Consider the following 22,679-nt stretch of genomic DNA (forward strand, 5'->3'; position numbering starts at 1 on the left):
AGCATTTGATTGCTGATAGAGGGCTAGAGTGCATGGTTCTGACTCAGTCTGCCTGGTGGCTGACCTGCCTATACTGTGCCCCTCCCCTCTCTCTCCATCCCTCGCAAGCTCGCTATGAAAGATACAAATGTTTGTAGTGGGGCAACTAAGTCCACTAGGTTTAAAAAATACTGAATCTTAGGAGTCGTTTCCTAGTGGAAGATATGTTTTCTTTCTACTAAATGTCTTGGCAAGTCACATTATTTAACATATTCAAAAGTACTTTTTTAGGAGAGTGTGATCTGCGCGCAGGCAGCATACAGACAGCTCAGAGATGATTTCATTGACAGTTCTGGTTGCCTAGTGATGGTCCAGCTTCAGAAGCCGCATTCTTCTGCATTGTGAGTTGACCTGATATTTGTTTTATTTTTTTTATTTGAATTAAATGGCAGTTTAAACAGTAAGCAACATTTTACATTTGTCACATTCCTATATGTCATGCAAGCAAACCACACACCAAATGTGCACTGCATATGTGAAAATGCGTGTCATTTACAGTATCAACATGTATGATCGCTATGCTTGATTTAGTTACAAGGTTGACATGCGTTTTACCCTGGGTTGTCCTGAACAGAATGAGCCTGTTAGTTGTACAGACATGGCCAAAAGTTTTGAGAATGACAAATGTTAATTTTCACAAAGTTTGCTGCTTCAGTTTGTTTAGATTTTTGTCAGATGTTACTATGGAATACTGAAGTATAATTACAAGCATTTCATAAGTGTCAAAGGCTTTTATTGACAATTACATGAAGTTGATGCAAAGACTCAATATTTGCAGTGTTGACCCTTCTTTTTCAAGACCTCTGCAATCTGCCCTGGCATGCTGTCAATTAACTTCTGAGCCACATCCTGACTGATGGCAGCCCATTCTTGCATAATCAATGCTTGGAGTTTGACAGAATTTGTGGGTTGTTGTTTGTCCACCCGACTCTTGAGGATTGACCACAAGTTCTCAATGGGATTAATGTCTGGGGAGTTTCCTGGCCGTGGACCCAAAATATCGATGTTTTGTTCCCCGAGCCACTTAGTTAACTCTTGGAACTCTAGGGGCAGTATTTTCATTTTTGGGAAAACAACATTCCCGTTTTAAACGGGATATTTTGTCAGGAAAAGATGCTAGGATATGCATATAATTGACAGCTTTCGATAGAAAACACTAACGTTTCCAAAACTGTAAAGACATTGTCTGTGAGTATAACAGAACTCAAGCAAAAGCCTGAGAAAAATCCAATCCGGAAGTGCCCCAGGTTTTGAAAGCGCTGCGTTCCAATGACTCCCTATTTGGCTGTGAATGTACCATCAACGAGCTTACGCTTTCTACGTATTCGCCAAGGTGTCTACAGCACTGTGACGTAGTTTTACGCATTTCTGTTGAAGAATAGCCGCAGGCGGCCACATTGAGTAAGTGGTCACATGGTGGCTCCGAGAGAGATTCTCGCGTAAAATACAGAGGTAGCCATTACTCCAATTTCTCCTAGAGAAAAATGAATTGTCCCGACGGATATATTATCGAATATATATTAGAAAAACACCTTGAGGATGGATTCTAAACAGCGTTTGCCATGTTTCTGTCGATATTATGGAGCTAATTTGGAATATTTTTCGCCGTTGTGGTGACCGCAATTTCCGGGCGATTTCTCAGCCAAATGTGAAGAACAAACGGAGCTGTTTCGCTTACAAAAATAATATTTTGGGGAAAAATTAACTTTGGCTATCTACCTGGGAGTCTCGTGAGTGAAAACATCCGAAGTTCATCAAAGGTAAACGATTTCATTTGATTGCTTTTCTGATTTCCGTGACATGGTTGCCTGCTGCTGGCAAGGCTATCGATAAACTTACACAAATGCTTGTCTAGCGTTAGCTGTAAAGCATATTTTGAAAATCTGAGATGGCAGAGTGATTAACAAAAGGCTAAGCTGTGTCAATATATTTCATTTGTGATTTTCATGAATAGGACAATTTTCTAGGGATATTTATGTCCGTTGCGTTATGCTAATTCGTTTCAGGCGATGATTACGCTCCCGCATGCGGGTTTGGGAGTCAAAAGGTTTAACACTTTTGACTTATGGCAGGAGAAGTTGCTCCCAGATGCCCCAAACAATCGGAAATGGGATTCAGAGAAAATGACTTTACCCCAGTGCTCAGCAGTCCAATCCCTGTACCTTTTTTCAGAATATCAGTCTGTCCCTGATATTTTTCCTGGAGAGAAGTGGCTTCTTTGCTGCCCTTCTTGACACCAGGCCATCCTCCAAAAGTCTTCGCCTCACTGTGCGTGCAGATGCACTCACACCTGCCTGCTGCCATTCCTGAGCAAGTTCTGTACTGGTGGTGTCCCAATCGCGCAGCTGAATCAACTTTAGGAGACGGTCCTGGCGCTTGCTGGACTTTCTTGGGCGCCCTGAAGCCTTCTTCACAACAACTGAACCGCTCTCCTTGAAGTTCTTGATGATACCATGGTTGACAGAGGAAGAACAATGATTCCAAGCACCACCCTCCTTTTGAAGCTTCCAGTCTGTTATTCAAACTCAAGCAGCATGACAGAGTGATCTCCAGCCTTGTCCTCGTCAACACTCACATCTGTGTTAACGAGAGAATCACTAACATGTCAGCTGGTCCTTTTGCGGCAGGGCTGACATGCAGTGGAAATGTTTTTTTGGGGAATCAGTTCATTTGCATGGCAAAGTGGGACTTTGCAATTAATTGCAATTCATCGGATCCCTCTTCATAACATTCTGGAGTATATGCAAATTGCCATCATACAAACTGAGGCAGCAGACTGTGAAAATTAATATTTGTGTCATTCTCAAAACTTTTTGCCACGACTGTATATTATAATAACCAAATATAGCCTATTAACAGCTGAATATAGAGAAAGCATGCCAACTGTGCCAGTGAGAAATGTTTAACGTTAAACCCTGCACATGCATGCACACACAAGTGCATGCCTGTGTTTATGTGCACGTGTGTGTGTGTGCGCACGCTTGCTTATGTTTGTGCAAGTGCGTGTATGTGAGACCTTCCTTAGTGAAAACACACACGATGCCCAGGTGGCAGGGTTGGCATGAAGAGTGTGGTCGGAAGCACCAACATTCTAGGAGATTGAGGCAGTGACCTGCCAAGGAGCAGCAGAACAGCAGTGTACTTGGAAGATGGAGCTACAGTCACACGAGGCCATATGATGCTCCCAACTAACTGACTCAAATGGCCACTGGAAGGTTTTCTCCACCTTCTGCTGACAAGTGTTTATTTTCCGCTCATACACAAGTAATAAAGGCCAAACGCACTGAGTGGGATAAAAACATATCTATATATATTTTACACACACACACACCCTCAGCACCCCTACTTCTATCGGCTATGGATAAGCATGCTGAGTTCCTCAAGAATAACAATCCTCCTTCACCTTTCCTTATTTTAACCCTCCTCTTCTCCCTCAGAACTTTCTCATCTGCTTCTCTTACCTACTTCCCTCCTCTCTCTCCCCTCCTCTGTCTCCCTCTCTCTCTCCTTGTATGCCTGCCTCCCTCCCTCCCTCTCCTTCCCTGCCTGTCTGCCCTTCACCTGCCTGCCTGCCCCCCGCTCTGCCCCTTCCCTGCCTGCCTGCCCGCCTCCCTCCCTCTCCTTTCCTGCCTGCCTCCTTCCCTGCCTGCCTGCCTCCTTCCCTTGCTCTCCCTCCCTCCTTCCCCCTCTCTCCTTCCCTGCCTGCCTGCCTCCCTCCCTCCCTTTCCCTGTTTGCCTCCTTCCCTGCCTGCCTCCCTCAATCTGTCTCCCTCTCTCCTCTCTCTCTCCCTGCCTGCCTGCCTCCCTCTCTCCTTCCCTGCCTGCCTGCCTCCCTTGCTCTCTCTCCTTGCCAACCTCCATCTTTGCCTGCCTGCCTGCCTCCCTCCTTCCTTCCCCCTTTCCTTCCTTCCCTGCCAGCCTCCCTCCCTCTCCTTGCCTGCATGCCTGCCTCCTTCCATTCACTCTCCTTTCCTGCCTGCCTCCTCTCCCCCTCCCTCAGCCTCTTTCCCTGCCCCTGCCAGCCTCTTTCCCTGCCCCTGCCAGCCTCTTTCCCTGCCCCTGCCAGCCTCTTTCCCTGCCCCTGCCAGCCTCTTTCCCTGCCCCTGCCAGCCTCTTTCCCTGCCCCTGCCAGCCTCTTTCCCTGCCCCTGCCAGCCTCTTTCCCTACCTGCCAGCCGCCTCAGTCTTCCTTTCCTTCCCGCCTGCCTGCCTCATATCTTTTTTTATCCCCTCTTTTCCACACTTCTTTCCCCCCTCCATCACCTTAGCCTCCCCCCGCATCGGGGAAATCAGAAATGATTTTCTTGCTCTGGTAAGCAAGGAAGCCCTCTCTCACTCTTCCTATATTCATTTATCTCCCGCTCACCACCCCCCTCCCTCTTTCGTTCACTTTTGCAGGTTTGGAAGCAGAGGCCTTGGCATCTTTGTGAGCCTTAGTCTGTTTTTTTCACTCCCTTTTCTCACTCCGGGCTGAATGCAATTAGCTAAGGAGAGAAGCACGTCTCTTTCCGTATGGAAGGGAGACAGGGTGAGAGTGAGGGAGAGAAAGAGTGCCAGAGAGCGAAAGAGGCAGATTTCACTGCAGTCTCGAGATAGGGCTGATAATAGATATTTCTAGAATTGGAAAACATTGTTATGACCAATCCAATGATGTTCACTCTAAGACTATCAAATCCTTAAGCAATAAGACTTGGCTATAGAAATATTATCTACCGTTATATTACTTCATCATTAACCTTTATTTTTTACCAGAAGTTGAGTGGTCAAATGAGCCAATTGGGAAATAAGGATTAGGTGGCCATGATAATATTAGATGTTGGGTTTGAAATTTAGCCAAGACACAATATTCTTGCAACAAATGTCAAGAGATGTATAATGAAGGGGAAACAGAAAACCTACCACTGAGACCTTTAATGTCTCAACCAAAAGAATGAGAGTTGACACTTTTTGGGAATTATATGCCTATAAAATGTCCTTCCCCAATGGTAATATTGTACGCCAATACATCCCACTATAACGGATCTTTGGAGCATGAAAAGATAGTTGAAAAAGAAAATGGCTACTCACTTTCCTCAAACTGCCATTTGAAGTACCCATTAGCCTATACTTCATCCTTTGATAGAAAAACCATGAGTGACGTGTGTCTGTACGTCATGTGCACGTACACATCTGAGACCTTGACGAGTTCTTGCCAATACCTTCGATTTGTACTAGAATTGGCCCTGTTTGAACCCAGAACAGTGCCAAACGCTAAGATGCATATCCCCTCAAACTACGACACTAGGGCATAAGGAGAGCGGGTGTGCTGGGTATTGTTGTTCACAGGATAAGAGATCAGATTCTGCAGTGGTTTTTCAGTACCAATCTATTCCCGATTGTCCAGAAATTGCCATTTTAAAAGTCATTAATATTTATGACACTACATAGACCTCATTAAAACTGAAGGTCAAAATAGGGCCCCCATAGGGCTCTGGTCTAAAGTAGTCTACTATATAGGGAATATGGTGCCATTTGGGATGCAGTGTAAGTATTATGTTGACCTTCAGTTGAAATAGAATAGAGAAAGGGGAAAATTGAAATCCATGGTGTTTATGACAAAAACAACTACTTTTTAAAAATGTCCTATGAGTACATCTTGAAGTTTGCCCATCCTCCTCACCCACATATCTCAGCGTCATCTGTCAACGATATTTCCAAAGGGCTCGCAACCTGCTAAAGCATTTATGATGTTAGAATCTGGCAAACAGTGCTTTGCAAATACAATGTCTACTCGGAAAACTTCAAACTGGCATGACCTTGTCATTTCTAAGGAGTCAAATGGAGAACGGCAACTACCATAAGAACAATTTATTCTATCAATCGGACATTGTGACAGCCATTCTGGATCGAGGAACTCCAGTTCAATATGAGGGCTTGACATTAACTTTTTTCGCCATTTATCTTTCGGACAAGTTGGACTGAAAGCTCAAATCACTTGCGCGCCGCCGCCCCCTAACACCACGGGCCAAAGATGTGACTGAAAATTGTCTTTGATGCAAGGAACCATGTCACTAAATAATATTCACGATTACAGTATCATTGGTATTGACAAAGAAAGGATGCTACTCTCTGATCCCATGTATTATAAAGTCTCTCCTGCCGTTGTGGCCTTGAGCAAGGCACTTAGCCCACCACAAAGTACAATACTGCACCAATAGGCCACTGTATAAAACACATGTTGGCCGTCAACCCTCCATCTGGAGACCTACTGGGTGGCACGCTTTTGATCCAGCCCTGCACAAACACCAGAGTCAGCCTACCGAGGTCCTGTTGAGCAGGTGATTTAAAAAAATATATATATTTTTTCTCACACAATCGGTAATGTTCGTGCAGGGCTAAATCAAAAGCCTGCACACCTAGTAGCTCTCAGTGTTCAGGGGAGATCTTGGCAGCATAGGAGTTACTTGTCAATAAGGCCATTCTAAGAATATTTGTTTTACTTTTTCAGAATTACATGGCCAGTATTGAACAGAGGACAATCCTAACTAATTTTGAGCGCGTGAGAGACGTAGAGGTTTTCAACCAGAGTACGCAGCATTGGTTTCATCAACTATGAACCCGTATGACCTGCGTGTCGGCCATTTGCGGTTATACACGAGTGCCTGTGGCAAGTTATTTTAGGACATGGGACATGACAATGACATTAATACACACTGATAAATAGTTAACTAGCGAATTTAAAACATTGTGTAGTTTGGCTGGTTATGTAGATATACTACAGTCTATCATTGTTTTACAAGCAGCACAAATCTCTCCCCCCCCCCCCTCGGTAACAGCCCACTGACAAACGCAGGTGATGCACACACCATGACTTTTCCAGGATTTATTGCTGACCAAAGAATTTGCTATAACTAGGCAAATAACTCACTAACTAGCAACAAATATCAACAAATGTGCACTCGCGGCTAGTGTCGCTTTGATCTCAAAAACGCATTTGGCAACTGCATGATTGAAAGACTGTCTATGCAAGCCTACAATAATTACACTCAGATGTGTTCTGCAGAGATTGGGTGGACAGCGTGCAACAAATTGCTTCCGGATGACACTGATCCAATTCTGATCGGAGTAGCCTCATTATTTGATAGTGATTTCTGCGTGATTTTGTCAATTCCAACAACTTAAATCTATATTTTTCTGTCTGACATTTTTTTTTTTTACTTGCCCGAACAAGCACACAGTCCCTTTTCAGCAAACAAACGCTTGTTTCAAATAAACACTGTGTCTAAATTAATTGTTTATGAGGTTACCATGGACACAGCTCTGATATTCCCATGGTCATGTGCATTAAACTTTATTATTTTTATCTGTCAACATCGCAAGCCATGGCACAACCAAATTCAGAGCAAAATTCCAGCGAGGCAACAGCCAGGCATTTTGGAATTGATCCAAAACGAGTGCGAGGATGGCAAGTCAAAAAGTCAAAGTTCAAGGGCGAGACTATGAGGTGGATCAGAAGAGGGCAAGACTGCGTGGTGGGGAGAGGAAAAAGGAAAGGAAAAAGACAGGACAGGCTCTAATAAACGCTGGTTGTGATCGGTGATGAAGCAAATAAATGCCTGGTCTACTAATTGAAGTTATGGTATTCAAAGACATTCAACCTGACATGAAAGGGCCTGGCCTGCATGTTGCCACTCCGAGAGAGCTTTCATCCAGCAGAGTTCCTCCCCACCCAAATGCAGAGGCCTCTTGGCCCTCCCTGCTCCATGGCTTCCCTCTGTGCAGAGGTCACCACAGTACAGTACCCCTTCGATATTAAAAATGCCAAGGCACGGAAAGAGAAAGAAAAGCTCCTCATGGACAATCCAGAGACACTATTTGCTGAATGCTATACAAATGTGAACGTAAGCAACCTAATCTTCCACACAGACCATCCCTGGGCATGGCACACAGCTATAGGAGCACACTACCCTGCTTTTAAGAGAGAGGGTATTGGCAGAGGGTGGAAAAACAGAATAGTGGAAAATGAGGACCCTGAGACTGAGACACCCTCTGTCAACCTGTACAAGAATGGAACAGTGGTGTTGCAGGGCGGCGTCATACATTTCCAAAAGGACTGAATCACAGTGAGAGCACGGCAGGAGAAGCTTTCTCTGGGTGACGTCTCCACCCACCTCGAGCGAGTCTGATCACACCTCTTCAAACTGTCCTGCAGACAAGGATAGTCACACTGTACCCCCCCAGGACATAACACCCAGGTCCCACAACTGCACTGCTCCTCCATCACAGAGGGATACACTCACTGAGCTGGAGAGAGATATGGTGGCACTCAGGGAGAGAGCTAGTCCACATACTCTCCAGATAGCACAGACACACAAATTAGACCTGCACAACACCATCCCCCTACAGTACCCAGAGGGCTGAAGGTGGAGATGGACTGCTGTCTGAGAGAGCTGGCTGCACTCCGGTCTGAGGTGAGAGACCCGAAGCAGGAGAGAGAGGAACACATGGCACAGCACTGCAGGAGGAGGTGGGAAAGCAGAGGTGCGACAAACATCCATTCATGAGAGCTAGCCCCTACCCCTCCGAAGAAGCCAACAGAACAGTCCACTTCAGACATTGACCACAGCAGGACAGACAAGGCAGGATCCACCAACCCAGCAGACGACCCCCTCTTGGCATCCCCCCTGTCAGCACACCAGATATCTCTCCTGACAACACTCCCACACCAACTGTGGACACACAAAAGGCAAAGAGTGTGCTCTAAAATGTATTTCCCATTTGTGTCAATGATGAGGAAACTTTCTCCAAAACACCAAGTGGCTAAAATCTGGTCTCTGAACACTCGGCGAGCCCTGGAGAGAGGACCAACTAGGGTCACCCAGCCACATTATAATAGAGACAGGCACAAACAAACAGAGCCAAAGCAGGAAAGGGTGGCCACAGCACTCAGAGTGATTAGAAAAGTATTTTCCACTTTCCCCAATGCACAAGTGGTTATCTCCACCCTGCTACCAGGAAAATAATTTTGCCCTGCCACCATACAACGGGTGAACGCAAGCATTTCCTGGGCCTGTGCCTCAAAACCAAATGTTTACCTGGCTCACCACTCCACCTTGGACTTGAACAGCCTTTATGACCAGGTCCACCTCTACAAGGCAGCAGTCCCCACCTTTGCCAGGACCCTGAAGGACATCACCCTCAATCAACCACAGCCCCAGCACCTCACACAGGAGCAACCGAGAAACTGACACCCCACCCAGACCGGGAGGACCTGCACCAAGAGGATACACACCAAGAGGACCTACACCCAGACCAGCAAGACCCCCTCCCCCAGGAGGACCTGCACCAAGAGGATCCACACCCAGACCACAGCACCAACAGTTACATCCCCACCCCAACCAGTCAACAACTCCCCAAACAAACTCTAGCCACACCCTATATAGGCACCCCCAGATCGGTCTTATGCCCCTTCTGCACTTTCCTGCGTTTGCCAGCAGCTCTTCGCTGTGCTTCAAGCATTGCGCTGTTTATGACTTCAAGCCTGGTTAAATAAAGGTGAAATAAATAAATAAAAAGTCTATCAACTCCCGAGATTAGGCTGGCATAGTGCCTATAAGAACATCCAATAGTCAAAGGTATATGAATTACAAATGGTAGAGAGAGAAATTGTCCTATAATAACTACAACCTAAAACTTCTTAACTGGGAATATTGAAGACTCATGTTAAAAGGAACCACCAGCTTTCAAATTGTAATGAAAAAGCAGGGAGCAGGTCTCGAACCCTCGACCTTCTAAGCCCGAAGTCCAGCGTGCTATCGACTGTGCCGCAAAAACATGCTCGTGCGGCAGTCGATATCCGCGCGTAAAAAAACAAGGGTCGTTACAATATGTTCTCATGTTCTGAGCAAGGAACTTAAACGTTAGCTTTTTTACATGGTACATGTTGCACTTCGACTTTCTTCTCCAACACTGTGTTTTTGCATTATTTAAACCAAATTGAACAGGTTTCATTATTTATTTGGGACTAAATTGATTTTATTTATGTATTATATTTTTTGGGGTCCTCTATAAATCGGTATCGGTGTTGAAAAATCATAATCTGTCGATCTCTAATTTGCACATCGTTCCAACACTGTATATATCCATAATATGACATTCGAGATGTCTATTCCTTTGGAAATTCAGTGAGTGTAATGTTCATTTATCGTTTATTTCATTTTGGTTAATTAGCCATTTCACTTGCTTTGGCAATGTAAACATATGTTTCCCATGCCAATAAAGCCCTTTGAATTGAATTGATAGACAGTGAGGATAGAGGAGAGAGATGTTCCGGTTTATGAAGCATCACGTTTAATATGCACAGATTGGGGTCCGTGGCCTAATCCCATTGTGAATATGAAACTGGGCAATCACACAGAAAATACACTGATGGTTGGATAGATAGAGACGTCTGAGGTCTCCACTCATGAGTAACAGAGAAACACACTACAGAGAACACCGCAATGCCAGAGTCATGTTCATTAGGAAAAAACCCACGCCATGAAGTTGAACACTGGTGACCGCCTAATTTAATGTCCATTTTCTCCCCTTTATAAACTGACGGTGACCCTTTTCCAAGAGGATTCCTGTGCTAGCGACCCAGTTGAATCACCTCTCTGCCAGACATCGACCCAGTAAAGCTGGCAAACACCATACTATATTGTTGAAATCACCTTTGGTTGGTACGCAAGACCTCCCTCAGTGTGATCTACATGCTAAATTGGCTGTACCACAGAGAGACAACACTAGAGGCCAAAAGAACAACACTAGGGAACATGGAATGATATCCAATTATATTAGTATGTCAAATGAAGGCTATGCCGATGTATTCCTCCGAAGTACAGTATGTTCAAATATGTTCAAAACTAATAACGCATCAACGCTTTAGAGAGCAGGGGTGTCAAAGGTTGGATTCTGGGTAAACTCTTAACATTGAGATATTAAAGACATGATGGATCAGATGCATAGTCTATAAAGGAGTGAGAAGTTAATGGTTCTCTGAAGTAAGACAATAAGCTTGGAATGTGCTGAGTGCAGGGAAAACAAATCGCATGTGACAGTACTGATAAGGGGAGAAACCGTTGAAGGCTCATATCACTTAGTTCCCTGCTTAGTAAGAAGGATGCAATGTTTAGAGATACGGAGGAGACTGGGGTATGAATACAACCACAGAGGAAGCTATGTATTTTGTCTGAATACAGCCGTGTCGACCCTTTGAGAAGAATTACACTTGGTTAAGCTTCTCTAGTGTCCGTAGTTATTTACTCTGAAAAATTTGACCCTAACACTACTAATGACCATACTTATGTGGAAAATATATATCTAAATCGTTTTCATTTGGCGTACTAATATCAATATCATTGGATATAATTGAACACGGAAAGTACGCCATTTAGACAGGGTGTCTGAGAATAAGGAGTTTTAAGTTGGAGTGATCCATCTTTTGGCTGGTCCACTGTGGCTCTTACCAGCGCAGGGCGATCTTGATGGGCGTGGTGAGGCAGGAGGTGAAGAGGTCAGCGGGGAGGTCAGGGTTCATGGGCAGTAGCTCCGAGGCCTCGCAGGCAGCCAGCTGGATACAGTTCTTCATGGAGGGGGGGAGAGGCATCTGGGCCAGGGGGTGGTTAGGGTTAATGGCTGCCACCTGGAAGAGGACAAAAATACTTAGATTGGAGATGAGGCTAATAGAGGGACAGGCTATACAGAGACACAGGTCTAACAGATCAGCTGCACAGACGGACACACCGATGTTATGCTATCCCCGTCTGAATGAAATACGTTTTTATTCAAAAATAAAAAAGGTATAGACAAACAGAGAACACCAGGGAATACTATAAAATAGAGAAAATATGTAATACTGAACTCTCGCACTTGACTGTTTTCCCCCCTTACTGGCTCTGACATTGCTGATAGCTACTTTATTGAGGAGAAATGTACTTACTATGACTGTGATATGTGGCCGTCCCACCAAGCCATCTTAAGATGGACGCGCTAACTAAGTCGCTCTGGATAACAGTGTCCGCTAAATGACTCCAATGTAAGTAAAGTCAGAGAGAAAAGAGGTGAAAGGAAAGAGAAATAACAGTCGACAAAGAACAAGATGACAGAAGAAGAGAAGGAAAAACCAACCAAGGTGGTAACGCCGAGCAAGAGAAAGAGGACCAGATAAAAGAACAAGAACAGAATCGACAGAAAAGAGGAGACCGATAACAGGCCAGAGGGGCGTGCAGGTCAGAGAAAGGGAGTGAAAACCTTTAGGTCATTGGATTCTCTCACTGCTCTAAACTTCTGCTATCATGCGGTAATGAGATGTGGAAGAGAGCTTTTGAAGTTCAGGGCGGCGGCCGTGTTCGACAGTGTGCTCTGAACAAACAGCCTCCGAAGCAGATATTGGCTAATGTGATATTATCATTCTGGGGAAATGGACCGCCTGTACAATGCCATGAATACAAAGGTGTGAGAGACACTGAGTGTGTGTGGAACACACAGGTGTTTATGTCTGAGTGCATGTGTGTACACGCACGCGCGTCTCCTCCTGTCTGGGTCTATAGATCCACCCAGACCTGGTTTAATGTCAGCCTGCCTCTAGGCAGCTTGCGGAGGTGAGCTCCACATTTCATTTGATGACCTCGGTGCGCTCCCTTCCCCTCCTTACCCAAGGCTGTGTACCATGGACTCCCTATGCTTATAAATACTTCACAGACTTATGACTGAAGCGCTTGTACTTTTGAGCTTCAAAATGTGAGTTCTGCCATAATTCTACAGTTCTGGTGCAGCCTAAATCTCCCAATGACTAGCAATACGGCCGAGTTTCAGGCAAGGATCTGGAGATTTGATCTGGCCCTTGGGGGTCATTTTGTACTGATGGCATAGCTGATGCATATGATGGAAGGGTGCAATACAATTTAAAGCACTTTGTCTAGCGTTATGATAGCAAGCATCACGGTAGATGGATGGTACCGCGTGTTGAAGAGTGGGACTCTTCATTGCACCCAGGAGACTGAGATTTACCTACCACTCCTAGTACCATCCCATCCATGAGAGAAGAGGGAAATTCTGCTTTAAGTGTTAAAACCACTTCCTGTTTTTTAAAAATTCACTGTCAAGCTGGCTATAACTGCTGTGCAGGGAGGAATTGAAAGATCTTCTCCAAAGTGTCAACCCAAACACTTACATACAGTGCAGTAGACCAGGGACACATGCCCAGTCAATCAGACACAGAACTTCTGCTCTCTGTCCTCACATCTCCTTAGTCTATAGGGAGAAAAGGGAACGTGGGATGCACACACACGCACACACATGCACTCAAAGACAAGTGTCACACAGCACACACAATCTGGGAATTGTGAGGTGAAAATAGCTCAATTCTCCCCACAGTCAACACCTCAACATCTGATGCAAGGCATGGTAAACCTAGGCTTATTAACACCACTTAGGGCAGAGTGCAGATGATGGAAGGCTGGTCATATTTTACTAAGGGCTAGCTGGTAGACACACACACACTCTAAAATGCAACCAGACAGACCAGCATTTTCTCCATACTTTTCCCCTTGGTGAGGAGCAAATACAACATTCCAAAACTTTCAATTGAAATCAACAGAGGCATGAAAAGTGTGTGTGTGTGTTGTACGATTATACCTCTCAGTTCAGGGTGCAACAGAGCCATGGGCAGAAGAGCCACTCCACCTAAACAACAGATACACTGAAACAACCTCAACACTACATGATGAGACAGCATGAGTCCTCGCAGCTCTAGAAACACACCGGGAATAAGTCCCTTCTAATCAGTAGAACCACAGTGAAACCCCTTATGGATATAGAGCCTTCCTCTCTAATTGTAGCTTGTTATAATGAGGAGACTCCAGAGAAAGGAAACTAAATGCAGGACCTGCAGCAAGCCAACATCTCAGTGTGAGATCCATGTGTGTCTTCATTGCTTTTCATAAATACCACTATTAAACCTGCAGCTCTGCTCAGACCTGTCTGGATTAATAGGGACGTGTGCGCTTGCGTTTGTACACTGTGCATGTCCGTGACTCGTACGATTACATCTTCTCTGTCACTTCTTAATGATGAAATGGGGAATGTTACACTAACCAACGCAACATGTATATTTGAACTAGTCCATAAGACATGATGATGGATCAACGATGGCGGAACAATGTTGTTACACAAGTCATTTGGGATATTGTGATACAATACACCTTATGGTAAATACCACACTACTGCCTAAACCCGGCTGCTTTTCGGTAATTAACATATTAGCATATCATAATCTCAGAAATTTGCATTACAATCAGCATGGAAGGATTTTATTGTCATCACACTGGGTATGTGATTTTTTTTTACTGGCACTAATTCACAGAACTAATTGTACTGTATGGGGAGCGGGGTGTATACACACACACAGCAAGGAGTCAACAAACACATTCAAAACACAGCCTTTACAATACACATATGCACAGACACACACGGGAGTGTGCATTGGCTGAGAACAGATATACCAGACAGACAAATGCACAACAATCAGACTCCTTCCGCCCAAAAGACAAGAGCACGGACACACAGTCAATGCAGTGAGCATCATATTGCTGACTCCATACAGTAAGTCTGAAATATTTAGCAGGAAGCGGACTGCTCATAACAGAGCACTCAGACACCACACCCCTGACTGATGGTTGCGTGCGTGTGTGCGAGTGAGTGAGCGAGACAGAGAACACCTCCCCGTCCTTCCGCACCACTCCCCCTATTTCCCAGTAAAAAAAAAAATGTTAAGGCCTCTAGTGGGATCAAGTCTGTCCGTGTGTGCTTATGAATACATGCATATAAGGGTTGTGTGCGTGTGAGAAGGCGTGGGCGTGAACTAGGGCCACCATCTACGTGCACTCTGCTGCAGAGCGTTATGCTGTAGCGGAAACAGGGATGGAGAGGAGGTGGAGAGCACAGGGACTCCCTGCCTGGGTACTATCATGCATCTTTAATAGTCTTCCGGAACTACCTCTCTCCACCTCTCTCCTTCCTCTCTTTCCCTACCTCCCTCATCCTATTTCAATATTCCTCTTTCATCTATCCCTCTCTCCCTTTCCTCTCCCTCCCAACAACCATTCATCTTTCCATCCCCGTCCTCCAACTCTCGTTCTCCATCACTCCCCCCATTCTTCTCTTCCTGTTGCTGTGCAGGCGGGGGAGAGGTGCACCAAGGTGTAAAGTGGAGCCATTTTGCCTTCCGCCATTATTTAACTTGGCCTAGTACTAACACAGAGGGCTATGAAGCTGAAAGCAGTGTGGTCTAACACAGTAGTAAACCCAACTGTTCTGTGCCGTGACCCAGAAAACACGAAGACATCTGCCTTAAACTGACCCACTAAAAAGGACCCACTCCAAACAGAGCATAAATTCCTTTTGCATATTGGCACATTCTTTTCTGATGAATAAGGTTTGTTTAAAATATCACGTTTACTTTCAACCAAGGCACATACAATGGAATTGAATGTGGCATAACCTAAGTATCACATGGCCCATGTTGTTATATGGCCCATTTTTAAATAGTTTGTTCACAAACTCACTGGTCAGTGGCTACAACCTTACACTTGAGTGGATAGCTAGGCTAGCACGGAAGAGTGGTGTATCTCAACAGTTCCAGCTGGCTGCAGCTAAGAGCTTTTCCCCACAGTGACCCAAAGAGAACCCAGAGTGGTCAATTACACCAACACTTTTAACAGCTGAGAAACAAAGGCTACTCTCTATCCCTCTCCATCTCGCTCTAGACCTCTGTTGATCCATTTCTCCTCTCACTTTTTTCGCTCTTCCTTCTCCGCTCCCTCTCTCGCACTGACAGCTTTAAGTGTTATTGATGGGCCGCTGGGCCTTCTCTCGCTCCTTCCTCTATCTGGGCCGTGACCCCTGCTATCTCAGCCTGGTAAGAGTTGGACACATAGGGAGCAGGGCAGAGGGAGCCTGAATGGACGGATGGGGAGGAAAGGAAAAAAGGTGTGTTGCTGGTATTGAAGTTAGCGTGACTTTATGGTGAAGGATGAATCTCCTCACAGTATCTCTGTCTTTTTCTCAGCCTCTCCAGACTGCATTGTAACACTTTCATCGCCTCGCTGCCATCTCTTCCTCTCCTTTTACCTCTACCTTTTCCCCTCTTCCTCCCCCTTTCTATTGCTCGCCCTCTTCTCCACCTCTCTGCCCCCTTTCTCCACATCTCATCAACCCTCCTTGTCCTTCTCTCGCTCGTCCTCTTTCTTTCTGCTGTATTCAATATAATCTGAAGTGCGCTCAAACTCCTCCATGAATAATTTAACTGCGTGTTGTAAATTCACTTGAGATGCCACGGCCGGGAAGAAGAAAACAGTGGAATAAAGGGGATAGAGGGATGGCAGGGAGGGGGAGGGGAGATCCTGACCAAACCAAAACACTATCATTAATTCATTTAGCTCCAGCTGCCTATTTGCTGGCTGGGATCACAGAGAGGAGATTGTGAAACGCTTCTTTCATTCAAAATAATTAGCTGGCTTGCCATTCGGAATTCAAGGCACATTATACACACACATACCTTGGTCTCGCTGGGGGAGTGGTTGTGTGTGTGTATGTGTACGTCTGTATGTGTGTGTACAGAGCATTCATAAATTATTCAGACCCCTGGACTTTTTCCATATTTTGTTACGTTACAGCCTTATTCTAAAACCGAATAAATCGTTTTTTTCCCCCCTCAATCTACACACAATAACCAATAATGACAACAAAAAACTTGCACTTTTTATTTTTATAAATTAAATACATTCACATAAATATCCAGACCCTTTACTCAGTACTTTGTTGAAGCACCTTCGGCAGCAATTACAGCCTCGAATCTTCTTGGGTACGACACTCAAAGCTCGGCACACGTGTATTTGGGGAGTTTCTCCCATTATTCTCTGCAGATCCTTTCAAGCTCTGTCAGGTTGGATGGGGAGCATTGCTGCACAGCTATTTTCAGTTCACACCAGAGATGTTTGATCGGGTTCAAGTCCGGGCTCCGGCTGGGCCACTCTAGGACATTCAGAGACTTGTCCCGAAGCCACTCCTGCGTAGTCTTGCCTGTGTGCTTAGGGTTGTTTTCCCCATTCTGAGGTCCTGAGTGCTCTGGAATAGGTTTTCATCAAGGATCTCTGTTTAAAAAAAAATAATAATAATGTCCTGACTAGTCCCAGTACCTGCCATTGAAAAACATCCTCACAGCATGATGCTGCTACCACCATACTTCACCGTAGGGATGGTCCCAGGTTTCCTCCAGACGTGATACTTGGCATTCAGACTACAGAGTTCAATCTTGGTTTCATCAGACCAGAGAATCTTGTTTCTCATGGTCTGAGAGTCCTTTAGGTGTCTTTTGGCAAAATCCATGCAGGCTGTCATGTGTCTTTTACTGAGGAGTGGCTTCCGTCTGGCCACTACCAAAAAGGCCTGATTGGTGGAATGCTGCAGAGACGGTTGTACTTCTGGAAGGTTCTTCCATCTCCACAGAGGAACTCTGGAGCTCTGTCAGTATGACCATCGGTTTCTGGTCACCTCCCTGACCAAGGCCCTTCTCCCCTGATTGATCAGTTTGGCCAGCTCTAGGAAGAGTTTGTGGTTCCAAACTTCTTCCATTTAAGAAAGACAAAGGCCACTGTGTTCTTGGGGACCTTCAATGCTGCAGATATTTTTTGGTACCCTTCCCCAGATCTGTGCCTGGACACAATCCTGTCTTGGAGCTCTACGGACAATTCCTTCGACCTCATTGCTTGGTTTTTTGCTCTGACATGCACTGTCAACTGTGGGACCTTATATAGACAGCCGTGTGTCTTTCTAAAACATGTCCAATTAATTGAATTTACCATAGGTGGACTCCAATCAAGTTGTAGAAACATCTCAAAGGCGATCAATGGAAACAGGATGCACCTGGGCTCAATTTCGAGTCTCATGGCAAATGGTATGAATACTTATGTAAATAAGTATTAATTTTATTTAAATGTATACATTTGCAAATATTTCTAAAAAGCTGTTTTCGCTTTGTCACTATGGGGTATTGTGTGTAGATTCATGAGGAAAAAGGTATGTTTTATCCATTTTAGAATAAGGCTGCAACGTAACAAAATGTGGAAAAAGTCCAGTCCTCAATACTTTCCGAATGCAGTGTATATCTCTGCCACCCACCTCCAACTCCTGCTCTCTCTGCAGGGCGAACTGTTTGAAAGACTTGACGATGATGCCAGCGTTGGAGCAGTCGTAAACGAAGATAGAGGGGCTGCCCATCCACGTCTGGAGGTCGTACACAGACAGAGGGATGTACTGGGTGTAGTTCTACAGGACAAACAGGATGGGGGTTATTAAACATTTTGGTAGACAACATTAGATGCCATGTTATAGCCACCTACAAGCCAGCAAATATAAATGTTCTGTACTACTAGCAATTATTTGTTCAAAATTAGTTTAAGATGTTGCCAGATCCTTCAATCCTCTTTCAATACTAACAATGAGAGAAATAGTTGGTGGGTTAACTGTACATCTGCGTCCCAATTCACTTTTTGGATTGGATGTGGGGAAGCAATGAAAGTCCTGGTGTTGTTTCTGACTACTGTACTGGGAGATACTCTGTGGTGGTGGTTTTAGGAGGTGGACCAGAGGGATCAATGGGGCCTTGGCACACCGTAGCAGAGAGTCGGCAGCAGGGCTAGTTTTATAGGACTCATCATTAAGGGTTACAAAGAGAGGAAGAGAAGAGGAAAGGAGGAGGCGCTCTGGGGTGTACTGGGCAGAGGCAGCGCCCAAACCAAGACAGGAGCCGTGTGTCATTTAGAGTGGGTGTTCCTTGTGTGAGTTGTCCATAAAATAATGTATTTCTGTAATAACTATTTTTGTTGTTGGTGCGGGGGTGTGTGTGGGATAACTTGTTTAAGTCTAAAATCAGTGGAGCCAATGGACCTGTTCGTGTGTATTCAACGATTGGACTTCATTTGTGAGTCTTAGTGTGATTGTAGAGGCAGAAGTTGAAGTCATCATTGGACGTGTGTGTGTGTGTGTGTGTGTGTGTGTGTGTGTGTATATATATATCTATATATATATTTCTGCATGTGTGTGTTTCTCTCACCTTGTTGAAGACCCAGATCTCGCCGTTGACGGTGGGTCGGGGGACCCCGTGTCCATTGTAGTGGAAGAGGACACGCTCCTCCTTGGCATTGCGTCTCAAGGACGTACACAGCTTCTTCACCTCGTCTACGGTGGGGTCCAGACTCTGCTTGTAACGTGCCTGAGCGAGAGACAGAGAAACCGAGAGAAAGAGTGGAAGAGCGTTAACATAATTTGATATTGTGTTCTGTTATCACGTTGCTACAACTACCTGCCCCACATTTGATCTGACAACACGCATTCAATGAGAGGTGAGAAAGAAGGAAAGACGCATTTCAGTTTGAGAGTGTGGACAGACACATACACCATAGTTTAAAGTGTATCGATTAATAGATAGACGCGAGTGTAGAAATATGAAAAGGGGGTGAAACAAGAAGCAGGCCAAACACACAGGTCTTTTCAATTCAACTCCCTCTTTCATTCATCATTAAACAACGTTGGAGAAACAGAGCATGTGGATTGACCGTCCTTACAGGCCAATGCCTAGAGGACTAGAAATAACTAGATACAACTGAATAGCGGTGCTGAAAGTAGGTTAGGGCTACGGTTGATGTCTTTTTTGTTGTTTATATTTATTTGAATAATATTTTTCTATGAGAAAGGAGGTGCATTTGCGTCATTGCTATCCTACCTGGGGAGAATAGAATAGACTATTGTGTTTGCTGTAATAGGCTTCAGTGGCATATTTAAATAATGCTCCTGCTGCTTTTAATTAGTGAAACAGGCCTCGAGGTCATTTAACAATGAGAGCAGAGTGGGACAATGGTCTGCATTGTGTGTACACGTCGTCATACAAATTTAGACGGTGTACATTGTATGATTCCCACGTGCGTACTAACAGTCAAACACAGGTTCTCTCAAACAAGACACACAAAACATTGAAACGTCAGTCACCTGTCCGCATCCTGTACAATGGTGTTACGGATACCATTATCCTGTGTGTGTGTGTGTGTATCCTGTGTGTGTTTCTTTTCTCTCCGTCTCCCCTCACAGGTGAAAATCATCACTCCCCAATCAGTCAACAATCAACCCATCAATCAGAAGACACACCTCCTCCTGTTTCCTACCCTATCACAGTTCCTTCCCCATGGTTTAAAAACCCCATCATTTGTTTGCTCTAGAGCTCTCTTTGTAATCTCTTTGTAATGCCATGTTGGTAGATCTCTGTTCTTTATAGATTTCAGTAGCTCAATCTCTTTGTAATGCCATGTTTGTAGATCTCTGTTCTTGATAGATTTCAGTAGCAATCTCTTTGTAAATGTCATGTATGTAGATCTCTCTCTTTGCGTCTTAACCTCTTCTTTTGTTTGAGCACCTCCAAATCACTTTGTCATCTCCTGTGAGTATTGTTTTTGCTTATGGTATTTTGTTGGTGGGAAAAGGGGAAACCAAGACAAGTCGCCCATGGGCATACACTACCCGTAGGTAAACTTTGTTAAAAACACTAGTTAGAACTGGGCGGACCACCCACTGTATTTTTGGTTAGTTAGCTGTTGTTAAAGTAGGCTAGTCTAGCTTAGGGGTGTTTTTGCATATTTGTTTCTTTCCTTGGGTCCAGCTCAGCCCCTTTTCCTGCTCCCCCCATTACCGTGTGTTTATCAAATAAACCTTGAGTTTGACGGTAGATTTCAGTTGTCCTGGTTATTACGTTCACACTTTTACTTTGTCACAATTATAATTTACATGAGTTACGGGTCTCATTACCATCCCCCCTAGACTGTCGGGCCAAAAGGGATTCGTAACAAATGGATTAAAGTGAGCAATAAGAAATTAATGGGGTTTTTTTGTTTTGTTTTTTTGAGTGCTCCAACTATGTTTAAACCTCAAGAGTCCTTTAGAAAGTTTGTGGTAAGCCCTTCTCATAACCGCACAATATTACATCAACCTAGAACGTTCCCATTCAACCTAGAACGAACCCGTTCCCATTCAACCTAGAACGAACCAGTTCCCATTCAACCTAGAACGAACCAGTTCCCATTCAACCTAGAACGAACCAGTTCCCATTCAACCTAGAACGAACCAGTTCCCATTCAACCTAGAACGAACCAGTTCCCATTCAACCTAGTATGAACCTAACTTTTTTAATCCATCAGTTCCCATTTTTTTTTTTTTTTTTTTTTTTTTTACCTTTATTTTACTAGGCAAGTCAGTTAAGAACAAATTCTTATTTTCAATGACGGCCTAGGAACAGTGGGTTAACTGCCTGTTCAGGGGCAGAACGACAGATTTGTACCTTGTCAGCTCGGGGGTTTGAACTTGCAACCTTCCGGTTACTAGTCCAACGCTCTAACCACTAGGCTACCCTGCCGCCCATTCAAGGACTTCAGCATTTAACCCACACAATCATTAGAAACACCAAGCTAAATAGCAATGAACCAATCAGTTCAATATGTATTCGTATTCAACGACGTCATCCAGTCTCCTCATTCGGCTTCAGAACACAGTGAGCATGCCTTGAAAGCTAAAGTTGCTGATTGAGTTTGGTGCAATCAGATAGGACCGCAGTCTGAACACTGCCTGGCGGATAGACACTTTCAACGATCCAATGTTAGTCCTTATGAGATTAAGTGTTATCAGCAGCTGCTAATTGTGTTAGAGTTGGGATTTCACAAATGGGATGTACACTGAAATGTGAGTGGGGAGAGATGGGGCGGTAACTTGATCAGTTTAGGCTGACTAAACTTTCTTCAATTGAGAGAGCGAAAAGGAGAGAAAGTGAGAGTGAAAGCATGTTTGTGTACATGTGCCCATCACACACTCAAATGCTGTTCCCTATCTTTCCCTGAAGGGGGAGCCCTGGTACCCCACTGGGACTCTCCTTGCAGGTAAGTCCTCCTCCCATCCTACATCTCTGCAGCTAGCTCCCAATGCCCAGCAGTGTCTGAGCAGTCCCATTGGCACTGAGCTGGGAATTTGATGTGCGTCTGCCCTTTCAGTTTCTGTCCGTCTCTGTTTAGTTGGCTTTATCGAGGTGTCCATGAATTGATCCATCACTCCTTACAAAAAAATCTGACTGACTCCATTGGTGCATGAAGTGGTTCTGTTGTTTCTGTCAATGTCAGGACAAATATGGTGCCTGGCGCACGTCAACCTGAACCGAGCTAAAACCCTGCCCTGTCTGCTTCAAGGAACAGGTACCAGGGAAGGATACAGATAACCAAGAACACGAAAAGACACTCTTAAAATCTCAGACATATTGATACCGTAAGCTAATCAAATACTTGCTCTCTCACACAGGCATAGCCTACACGGGCACACAGGAACACACACAAACATTTTCCACTGATGGTGGACCTGTGGGACTGGGGATAATCCCTGTACTAGAACAAGGAAAAGCACAGAGCGTAACCGACCTCTCATCCCTGATCTGCTCCATAACAATAAGAGCATATGTCTCAAATGACACCCTATTCCCTATGTAGTGCACTACCTTTGACCAGAGCAAGCTCCAAAGTGGTGCGCGACATACAG

At 44.8% G+C, this 22,679-nt stretch overlaps 1 protein-coding gene across 7 annotated transcripts in view; it reads right to left on the bottom strand.

Annotated features, from left to right (window-relative positions):
• Window positions 1–22,679, bottom strand: part of LOC139370449 (regulatory-associated protein of mTOR-like) — a 182,595-nt gene that overhangs the window by 97,436 nt on the left and 62,480 nt on the right. For all 7 annotated transcript variants that reach the window (XR_011627137.1, XM_071109926.1, XM_071109929.1 and 4 more), the window contains exons 5-7: window positions 19,171–19,329; window positions 18,237–18,383; window positions 11,525–11,700 (exon numbers count right to left, since the gene is read on the bottom strand). Coding sequence is in view for 6 of the 7 variants with exons in the window: in XM_071109926.1 (XP_070966027.1) it covers window positions 11,525–11,700; window positions 18,237–18,383; window positions 19,171–19,329 (482 nt within the window). In the remaining variant the exon portion in view is untranslated. The remainder of the gene's footprint in view (window positions 1–11,524; window positions 11,701–18,236; window positions 18,384–19,170; window positions 19,330–22,679) is intronic.

The sequence above is a fragment of the Oncorhynchus clarkii genome, chromosome 17 (genome assembly GCF_045791955.1).
Source record: "Oncorhynchus clarkii lewisi isolate Uvic-CL-2024 chromosome 17, UVic_Ocla_1.0, whole genome shotgun sequence".
NCBI classification, from domain to species: Eukaryota; Metazoa; Chordata; class Actinopteri; order Salmoniformes; family Salmonidae; genus Oncorhynchus; species Oncorhynchus clarkii.